At 33.3% G+C, this 11,118-nt stretch overlaps 2 protein-coding genes across 5 annotated transcripts in view; one reads left to right on the top strand and one right to left on the bottom strand.

The window, feature by feature from the left end:
* The window catches only part of rk (G-protein coupled receptor rickets), a 10,763-nt gene extending 5,003 nt beyond the window's left edge, over nucleotides 1-5,760 (top strand). Inside the window, exons 2-13 of one of the 2 annotated variants that reach the window (XM_018517884.1) lie at nucleotides 491-562; nucleotides 1,211-1,282; nucleotides 1,350-1,418; nucleotides 1,579-1,722; nucleotides 1,859-1,999; nucleotides 2,142-2,207; nucleotides 2,312-2,455; nucleotides 2,544-2,615; nucleotides 2,704-2,993; nucleotides 3,282-3,401; nucleotides 3,496-3,690; nucleotides 3,845-5,760. In XM_018517884.1, coding sequence (XP_018373386.1) covers nucleotides 491-562; nucleotides 1,211-1,282; nucleotides 1,350-1,418; nucleotides 1,579-1,722; nucleotides 1,859-1,999; nucleotides 2,142-2,207; nucleotides 2,312-2,455; nucleotides 2,544-2,615; nucleotides 2,704-2,993; nucleotides 3,282-3,401; nucleotides 3,496-3,690; nucleotides 3,845-5,253 — 2,794 coding nt within the window. In that variant the 3' untranslated portion in view covers nucleotides 5,254-5,760. Of the gene's footprint in view, nucleotides 1-490; nucleotides 563-1,210; nucleotides 1,283-1,349; nucleotides 1,419-1,578; nucleotides 1,723-1,858; nucleotides 2,000-2,141; nucleotides 2,208-2,311; nucleotides 2,456-2,543; nucleotides 2,616-2,703; nucleotides 2,994-3,221; nucleotides 3,402-3,495; nucleotides 3,691-3,844 lie in introns of both variants that reach the window. The other variant, XM_018517883.1, reaches the window with a different exon arrangement.
* A 3,393-nt stretch (nucleotides 5,761-9,153) lies between these two features.
* The window catches only part of Stim (stromal interaction molecule), an 11,435-nt gene continuing 9,470 nt past the window's right edge, over nucleotides 9,154-11,118 (bottom strand). For all 3 annotated transcript variants that reach the window (XM_018517888.1, XM_018517887.1, XM_018517886.1), the window contains exon 11: nucleotides 9,154-10,789. In XM_018517888.1, the coding sequence (XP_018373390.1) occupies nucleotides 10,224-10,789 (566 nt within the window). In that variant the 3' untranslated portion in view covers nucleotides 9,154-10,223. The remainder of the gene's footprint in view (nucleotides 10,790-11,118) is intronic.

Genomic DNA, 11,118 nt, shown 5'->3' with positions numbered 1-11,118 from the left:
CGAAATGATGAAATTTTGATTCTTAACATTTTTTTCGTAGTGTGCTTATTTTTTGAGATATTTGAATGTCTCAAGTTAAAAGCATCACCCTGTATATATGGCTTTAACTTGTTTCACTTTAAGTGGGAAGAAGTAGAATTTCTCAGTCCGTTTTCCCACTCTAGCATGAACACAATTCATTACGAATGCAACGATTTCTTGAAATCATCTCTCGTGAAAGAATTATTTTTAAAAGGCGTTACTCAATGACCATTTACCCGCTAACATTTTTCGCTTTGCACCTTCTGCAAATCTTATTATACATGTTTGAACAAAAAAATTACAACATTTTGCTTTCCATTATATTAAGAATATGACATACACTGCAGGTTGTAATGTCAAGATACATGAAAACTACATTTTGTTCGTGCTATATCTTTAATGTCTGCGAATATTTCCTTGTTGCAATACGTAATTTTATACAATGGTTTTATTGTATACTGTGTTTCAGTGATTTGACCAACAATAATATAACGGACATTCCAATACGTGCTTTCCATCGATTTCCCAATCTCGAAATTTTGTGAGTATTATGAGATGACGAAGAAAAATGCATATATTATAGAACTTGAAGTAGTCACGCTATATCCATATATATAGGATGTCCCAGAAATAGATGGCCAAACTTCGGTATCGTATTCTACTGCGTCCCTAAGGATGAAAAAAGTCAGATATAAAAACATCCCGAAATTCTTCCTTTTTAAAATACAAACATTTTTTACGAGAGAATATTTTAAATGTTTGTAATTTACTTGAGGAAATCGTTGAAAATGACTACCTTGTGTTTCACGATACAGATGTTGAACTTCTCTAAAATCTTCGTTAGCTCATCCATACATGAAACGAATATATCAATATTTGAATAAATCATCTTGGTAACACTATCTTAATCATGCAACATTTAGATAAAAACTAATTTATTACGATAAGCTTCCGTTGATGACAGTATCACTTATTTTACCACAACATTTACTTGATGCGATATCTGTTCATGTAAACTTTTGAGATAAACAAAAAGTGTTTATATCTCAAAAAGGAAGAATTTCCAGATCCATGTTTATGACATTTTTTCATCCTTATGGACAGTAGAATATGATACTAAAGTTTGTTCATCTATTTCTGGGACGCCCTGTATAAGATATACATATATCATAGATTTTCATTTTTTTAGATTTCTTCGACGTAATCATCTACGTGCCATTCATGCCAACGCGTTTATACACTTAGCAAACCTTCGTATATTGTGAGTATATGAAAAATAAATCATCGTCTATCCGCAACGTAATATTTTTCATCTGTCTTATCTTTAGAGAACTCGATGAAAATTATTTAACGAAGATACCTTCTGCTGCTGTAAATCTACTTAGCCTCGAAGAATTGTAAGCATTCATTAAATTAATGTCTATCTTAAATTAGTGTAAAATCTGTAAATCAATTTTCTCATTCGAAATATCTTTTTATCTTCTTTCTCTCAACGTATTGTTCTCAATATTATCTGAATGCAGCACACTTTCATGATGTTTCCATGTATCTCTCTAGGTCTATATCGAATAACAAAATAAAACAACTTACGAGAGATGCATTACGCTACGCTAGTAATTTGGTATCGCTTGACTTACGCGGAAATCCTATTAAGGAAATACATGACGAAACCTTCCAGAATCTTGGCAAACTCCGTAAGTTGTAAGTAATTTATTTTCAACCATATTTTATGGTCTTTATCCGTATCTACAACGATTAGGCCACATAATAAACAATTTATTTGATAAACAAAATTATGCTGCACTAGTATAACTCCCTATTTTTCTATCAATTATAGAATATTGTCAAATGTGAAGGAATTGCAACTTTTTCCTAATCTAAATGGAGCAGTATCTTTAGAAGTATTAAGATTGGATCGTTCCCAATTAAAGGAAATTCCTCCTAATCTTTGTCGGCAATGTCCGAAACTCAAAAGTCTGTAAGTTTAATCAAAATTATTTAGTAAAAAAATTTGTTCGTAATAATACTGTTTTTAATAGGTATTTATTTCTCCTATATTAATAATTACTATTATTTCTATCAACATGTTTTCTACATATACATTCTATTTCTGGTTTTAGCGATATAAAATCTAATTTTTTGACGGAGATACCAAATTTACGAAACTGTAATGAACTTCGCGTTTTGTAAGTATGTTACATAATACGCAAATAAGTTGTTATAATATATTTGCAATATATTTGAAGCAGTGAATATCGAAGACAGTGTTAGTTTGATTCAAATTTTTTAGGGATTTAGCTAGTAATATAATTTCTACATTACCCGACGACGCATTTAAAGGTTTGAATATGCTGCACGATCTTCTCTTGTCCAACAATAACTTGCAAAGCATTTCTAGTGATGCATTTATCGGATTATCTAGACTCCAAGTTTTGTAAGTGCAACATGCTTAATCAAATTACTCTGATTTTATTTTGAGTTTCTAATAATTTCTATTCAATTTGAATCATTCATTTTGTTAGAGACTTGGAAAATAATTATATTGAATATATACATCCTGATGCATTCAGAGAAACGAAACGATTACAAGACTTGTAAGTGCATCTGTACAATTGTGTTTTACAAGTCAGTATTTTTACAAATCAATTTGAACACAATTAAGATACAGGTATTTATTTATAGAAATTTAGGAAATAATGTTTTCCCTACACTGCCGATAAGAGGTCTTGCGGGGTTATTGCATCTTAAGACGTTTAATAATCCTGCATTGCGAGAATTCCCATCTCCTGAAAGATTTCCACGAGTACAAACAATGTTGCTGTCATATGCTTATCATTGTTGTTCATTTCTTTCGCTCGACGTGGAGGAATCTGTTACAAAATCGCCGGTACAGGAATCGATCTTGTTTCCCACTGATGATTTCGATACTAGTTTATGGAATTCAACATTTAGCGATATCTGGCCACAGTTGGGTAAGTAACTTCTCCTCGTATTCTCTTTTTTATCTTGTATTTTTGATGCTTCATCATGCACACTATTTGACACTTAACTGCTGCAAAGCATCTAATGGGATCTTAGTTATTGAAAATCATTTGCATAGTGTCATAGAGATTGGATGCGTGTAAAGAGCAAATATTTCATTTCACTTCATCATGTTTCATCATTGATCTTTGCGGCACTGAAGTGATAACATTTTTTAGATAACTTGACTGACAAATTCGGATCGCAGATAAATGAATTTTGGGCTAACTTTGGTTCAGATTTTACCTACCCCGGAAATCTGCCTTCCTACGTAGAGGATTATTTCGAGAATCTAAACAGTCGAACAACATCAACGAGTCGGACTATATCCTCTCGTATCCAATGCTTGCCGCAACCTGGTACGTCAAACGATCGACTATGATTCGAAATGCATCAAACACACCATTTTAAAACATTTCATTTATTTGATTAATTCGTATGTGAAATTTTCAGGTCCTTTTCTACCGTGTCAAGATTTATTCGACTGGTGGACTTTACGATGCGGCGTATGGATAGTCTTCCTCCTTGCCATGCTCGGGAATGGTACTGTAGTGTTTGTCTTGATATTCTCGAGAAGTAAGATGGATGTGCCACGATTTTTAGTCTGCAATTTAGCCGCTGCCGATTTTTTCATGGGTGTTTATTTGGGTAATTTTCTTTTTTCTTATATTTTACGTTATCATTATTGCGTATCTACATGTTATTCGACTATCTATATATCGACTACGCTAACTGATGAAAGCTCTCTACTGTCAAGTCCTCTTTGGGGGGATCTTTATTCAACGAACGATATGTATTTTAGGTTTATTGGCTGTTGTTGATGCCTCGACATTAGGAGAATTTCGAATGTACGCGATACCATGGCAAATGTCGGCCGGATGTCAGTTGGCTGGCTTCTTGGGAGTCCTTAGCTCTGAACTGAGCGTATATACTCTTGCTGTGATTACCTTGGAGAGAAATTACGCTATAACGCACGCGATGCATCTGAATAAGCGACTTTCCTTGAAGCACGCAAGCTATATTATGACGATAGGTTGGTGCTTTGCTCTGTCCATGGCGAGCCTGCCGCTATTAGGAGTTTCGGATTATAGAAAATTCGCTATTTGTTTACCGTTCGAAACTAATGGTAGCGCGGCACTCGCATACGTCGTATTTCTTATGCTGATTAACGGAGTAGCTTTCCTGATATTAATGGGGTGTTACTTGAAAATGTACTGTGCGATACGAGGCTCTCAGGCATGGAATTCGAACGATTCTCGCATAGCGAAGAGAATGGCGCTACTCGTATTTACAGATTTTCTCTGCTGGTCTCCGATAGCCTTCTTTTCTCTCACAGCGACTTTCGGATTACAGTTAGTATCTCTGGAACAAGCGAAAGTTTTCGCGGTATTCGTGCTACCGCTCAACTCTTGTTGCAACCCTTTTCTATATGCGATCCTTACAAAACAATTTAAAAAGGATTGCGTGCTGATATGCAAAGCAATCGAGGAGTCACGTGTAACTAGAGGTATCGGTAGATGCCGACACAGCTCGAATTTTAGCAATCGGCAGACGCCCGCCAATACAAACAGCCTCGTCGACCGGTCGTCACGAGAGAATCAAGGACTTCAAACACCGTGCACTTGCAATTCAAGATTCCTGGAAACTGGAAGCCGTTGCTCATCTTACCGTTGGTGGAGCGCCGGAATATTCTGGCCGTGTACACGCGACTCCCGGCCACGTCACACGCATAACGATCAATACGCCTATCAAATCGCCCAGATTCAACAGAAGCAGCATAAACGGGCGTCTTCGGTGTCATCCAGCGAAAATTTCTCTTCGTCCAGATCGGACTCCTGGCGACAAACGCATCACTGCGGCATTCCGCTTAGATTGCTAGATCCAAAACGAAGGACTTCCTCTTGGTTGATCACTAGGAAACCGTCGCAGGATTCGAATTTAAGCTCCTCACGTAACGACTCTTCTGGTTCCGCAACCACTGCCAGCACCAGTACCTGGCGCATCTCGAGATCTAGTGCCTCTCTAGAAATTAGCGCGCGTAATACGCCGAGACCGATTAGACCGAAGCCGCGACTAACTCGTCAACTCGCTATCCAGGAGCCGGAACCTCCAGGATCTCCGGGAAGACTGGCCGTTAGATTACTCGCCACGATACCTTCCGCGGCTGAGACCAGCGATCAACAAGATGATGAGAATACACCGACAAATTAAATATTTCTATCTCTAACTATATATATTTTTGTGTATTATACATATGTAATATGCGTCGCATTTTTTAAATGTATTCTCGTCGAGCCAATTCTTCGACAAATTCAGTATTAACAATCTTCGCTGGTATACCTGCGTAGCGCGTAGTTATATGTACGTATATTTATATTTATGGCATTTTGTACATCTTTAGAATTGTTGCTTAAGCGATCAAATAGAAAACGAAAACGTGCTAGATGTTACGAATATTATCACCATATTAAATATGTTTCTCATTTCTTTTATTCGATGTTATAATCTATTTTAAACGAAAAATTTAACGAAGATTAACGAGATATGTTTTCCTAATGGAATACCAACGAATATATGTCTAAACGTTATTAAGAAGTAATAGACGAATTAATTTAATAAGTGTAATCGTTCTTGCGACGAAACGCAATCAGATTTGTCGGACGTCAAATCGACATTGATCCATTTCGGTTAATTGTATAAACGTCTAACGAAGTAGTCCGTCCGTTCGTATATATATGTATATGTATATGTACGTATATATGTTATATATTTATACTTTTATGTTATAAGACTGATTATGAGTTTTTTTTAACTCTGTACCATTTACACCAATCGTAGGTCAAAGAGTTTTAGCTACTAGTTTCAGCTAGTAGTCATTGAATAGTTGTTATAATATACATCAAACCTATATACATATATAATATATCATTATATGTATATACTATATATATATATATATATATATATATAATGATAATATATATGTACACAAACGTTATGAATTATGACTTATAATGAATAAAAAAATGATCGCAACGGTTTTACCGTCTTAAGTATAAAGTCCATTCTACAATTGTATAAGTAGTTTTAAGTGGTTATGAGAATTATAAACTATAAACCAATTAGTCGAATATTCTCCTCGTATTCGACTGTGAATTCTTGCAACTATAACCACTTATAACTAAGTTTACGCAATTCTAGAATAAGCTTTAGATTTTGAGCCAAATCGCAATTTACCTCTTACGCAGTGTTTGAATGTGTAATGGCGGGATGCTTATTTATATTGGCAAATTATATATATTTTATTGTATGAATAGCGTTGCATTCATTGCTATTAAGTGTAAACTCTGTGTATGTACATACACAAGCCACTACTTACATTTCAAAATATAAGTTTGCATAAACGAATTAAATGAATAACATTGAAAAATTAATCGATAATTGTGAATTTTCTCGAGTGGTTTGATAGAAATAGTTTATAATAGCACATGTGTGATGTTAAAATAAAATCAAATAAAATCTTTGTGAAATTGATCGGTTGATGATAAGTATTTTTTTGTTGGTTTTGACTTATTTTTTTGTCAATTGGCTGGTTTTTGAAATAAAATAATAGAAATAAAACTATAATTAAATTATAAATTACTTTATGTGGTTTATGATATAAAAAATTAATATAAAATTAGAGCATATAACCACACACTCGGAGGAATGAGTGAAAGATTTATATATTCGATAACATGTCTAATAGGCTAACGTTTATTCTATTACAATACAAAACTATGCCATAACATTTAGATAGTTGATACTGAACCTTTCTATTACAAACGTTCGATATCAGAAATGATCTATATTAAAAAACAAGAAAAAGGATTAAATGACCAAAAAGACACAGAAAAATTGCCTACGAACTACTTACCGATAATCCATTTAACAAGTAATAAGTAATGACTTACATAAAGGAATGACAGATGGCAATGTCTCAATTTTATGTGTCCTACTATTCCATCTCTAGATGATAATTGTCTTTCTCTTTCTAACTCGTTTAACCTCAGTTATATATAAATACGGATATTTTTAATTTTAAACACACTCACAGTTGAAACCGCTATATAATAATATATCTTCTCAATAATTCTTGTTAAATTAGTAAATTTTACTTCTTTCCATGACTGGTGAAGAAATCAAATTAATAGAAAGAAATAAGTTTAAGCCTTGGAACTTTAACTTAGGAAAAAAATTTCGAAGTATGACAAGGATCAATTTTTCTGTAATAAATTAAATATTGATGTACAATTTCACAATTTATAACGAAGATACAACATGACCTGGATATGGGCAATCACAGAAATTACGATTTTTATTAATAAGGTTCAACTATTTAAGATTTGTGCATTCTATACATTGTATAATCATCTCATTGCGATCATGTTAGGTTTAATGTAATTAAATTGGCTCATACATACAAATTGTTACTGATGAAGACCATATTAAAGGTCGAAACGTCTAGACTTTTATATTGATAATAATGTTATGGCATAGTTTTGTATTGTAATAGAATAAACGTTGGCCTATTAGACATGTTATCGAATATATAAATCTTTCACTCATTCCTCCGAGTGTGTGGTTATATGCTCTAATTTTATATTAATTTTTTAAAACTATAATATAACGTAAATTATAAATAAAATAATTTTCTTCAAATTCATATATACAAAGGAAATGCAATTTTTTACGTAAGTAATTTTTCATTTTATAATGTAACATGATTGTTTTATATTGTATATACAATTCGTTCGGTTATTAATTGTTTGACAATTCTTTAAACTTGATTCATTTATTTTTGTAAAAGTCACTTTCAGTCACTTTCATATTCCAAGGAAGACGCGTTGTATTTGCGACATATTATATCAAGAATATAATTTAAATACATTAAAATATCTATTTGTATATATTCAACTTTAACGAAGATTTGTACGACGTAGTACGGATCAAATCCTCATATAACTTTACTTATACTGCTTTAATAAGTAATAAGGTCAGATTTATCATTCATTTCAAAAATAACATAGATACACATAGCCTTAGAAACTGTCCTTTATAAATAGATATAAATTCATTGTTTCAAAAATCTCCAAGGAAGAACATTTTGTGGAGAGCTAATGACCATTTGTGGCAAATCTGATACATTTCAATCATTTTTTTTTGCTTATTAATTGTCTTGCAATAATAAATAAATTAATAAAATTGATAATTTTTCGATTTAAATATAAATTGTTGTACAGATAATAAGTTTTGACGCTTGAACACATTACTATAGATACAACATTACAAAGAATTATTTGTTATCGTTATTTGTTAGTATATAAGTGTATAATCAGTGCCAAAGTTATACATTAGCAATCAAATATTACCTTCGGACAAAATGAAAGCTTCGGTTTTTATAATTAAAAATTTTTGAATTATACTGAAATTGAAGTGTGTTAGACTAGTCACAAAATTACAAATTTTTTACCAGTCACTCAAAACAGTTCTGTTATAAAGATAAAAATCGTGCACTAACATATTTGAGCAGACCACAAAGGAATCGGATTCAATACGACTCAAATAAACTAACGTGCCAAAATATCTTCTGCAAACGAATCTAACATAATGGGAAAGTTATATTATTATATTTACGCACTCATGCGAGCGTAAAATAATAGTAATTTTTTAACAAATTACTAAAATTACAGAGTCCCAGCCTCGCTATGATGTAAGCCATCCTGTAAATCGTTTGATTCTGAGCTGAGTGCATATAACTGAAGGTAAAGTATGATGTTAAAATACATCAATTATGTACACAATGATTACGTTCTAATGGCATCAAGATTTGAAGCAAAAACGTATGAAAAAAAAAACAGGATTTTAAATTGCTCACTCTGTGAATTGAACACAATCTAAATTTACTGAAAATCTCCTATATTGCATGGTTAATCTTTTAAAATTTATCTGATATTATACATATTCTTGCATAAAGATTTCTACAGTTTGAAGATGTAATTTGGATCAGATGCCAATGTGTCTTTTATATATGTATACACACACACACATATATATGTATACATATGTGTGTGTGTGTGTATATGTATATATACATAGGATGATTGTACGAGATGAGGAAAATCTTTTTGCTATAATTATTTTAGCGCGCGTTTGCAATAAATTCTTGCACGGTACTTTACAATCTATTTACAAATATATGTATAAAATTTGTATTATAACGTTTTCGCTTTGTCAAAGTGCCGAAGTAAATCACATTTATTACTAGTATATACGGACGGTATAAGAATTAACGATAATTTTAATAATTTGAATCATTTTACAAAGATATCCTTGTCGCGATGTAGCTTTGCGTATCCTTATTCATATGACACGATACGTAAAAGCAATTACAACAGACAAGAGTACTTTCGACTTGAATTTGTGCCCAGCCCAGTACCTAGACGATCACTAAAACTACGGAATTATATCGCGATAAAAAAGATTACACTAACAATAATAATAATTATTATTATTATTACTAACGTCATCATGAAAAAATCTTACTTCATAAAAGTTTGCAGCTTGGAGAACATTTAGGGGGCGTTTCAAGTTACGCATGAAGCGTATGATGTATTATTTAATCCTTTTTCATTGTTTGATAAAGGACAAATGATGCATCAAACGCTTCATACGTAACTCGGAACGAATCCTTAATCTCCTAAAAAGTACATACCGAAAATATATATTGCCATAATATTAAAAGTTTTCAAATATTGCAATTCTAAAAATCTATTTATCTAGGTCGGATGTCTTCGGTGTATCCATTGACTCACTTTTCATTATTATTTTGCACATACGCAAGTTTGGCAAAGTAGAAGGAACACCGCGCCAGGGCAAAAAAACATCCTAAACAACGGTTACATTTCCGAGTTTATACGCGCGCAAAGGAAGAAAGAAAAAAAGGCAAGAGAGAAAGAGAAAAGAAAAAATAAAGAAAAAGAGACCGAGAATGTATGTGTTTGTGTATGTACGTCACATGAATAATAATAGCTAACAATTAATAATTACTGATAAAATAATTCTTAAGTGCATGTCGCGATTACAACTAATTGTAATGGATAGCAATTAAGTAACAAATAAGATTATGTGACTAGCGGGCATCACGTGATTTTAGTTTTGTTCTTCCTAAAGGCTGGAAAGTGTAGCTTCCTGCGCCTTCGTTTAAGCTCATCGTTATCGGCGGTAGAATTAGAATCGGTGGAAAGCGTCTCATCATCGACAGACATTACTGTAGGTAATTCCTTAAACAATTTTTTAGCGCCCGTCGTAATTGTAGTTGCAATTGCAGGTGCAGTTGCTGTTGTTGTCATCGTCGTCATCGTCGTCGCTGCTGTTATTATAGTCGTCAACGACGTCGCAGGACGATAACTGTACCTGTCGAGGGAATTTTCCGAATACGACGTTTTCGGTAGAAACGATGAACCCTTATCCTCGTTGATCAGTATGTTTGTGTCTTGACTATAAGAACGTACAATACTGGATTTTTCTTTGTACGAAGCAGTCTTTCCGGAAGCTCCAGCGGACTCTTCCGGTCCATCACCTAGCACAAAGTGGACCCCGTGTGTTTCTTTCTCCGCTTCGCTGCTCGAAGAATCAGAAAGTTCACTTCCAAGTCGACCACTGGGCGGCATCGATGACTCTTTCCATGCTGAATTCTCCAAAATACCTACGAATATGCCAAGTGTATGGTCCAAAATGCAAATTCCTTTTTTTTTATCGTTATTACGAAGATAATAATATTAATGAAAGAGGTGCAAGAAGTAAAAGCTTCAGTTTGCGCTGTCAAGTATACAACAGAAAAATTGATTCTCTCGTGCATCGTTTTGACGCGTTAGGAATTTATAAATGAAATTACACGCGCGCGCGCATCATGGAAAATCTTTTTTTCATACTGTCGGTTCTACATTAAAATACATATAATAAATTACGCTTATTATACACGTGTGTGTGTGTGTGTGTGTGTGTGTGTGTGTGTGTGTGTGTGTGTGTGTGTGT

Source organism: Trachymyrmex cornetzi, unplaced genomic scaffold (genome assembly GCF_001594075.2).
Source record: "Trachymyrmex cornetzi isolate Tcor2-1 unplaced genomic scaffold, Tcor1.1 scaffold728, whole genome shotgun sequence".
NCBI classification, from domain to species: Eukaryota; Metazoa; Arthropoda; class Insecta; order Hymenoptera; family Formicidae; genus Trachymyrmex; species Trachymyrmex cornetzi.
This window is presented reverse-complemented; position numbering and strand designations above follow the sequence as displayed.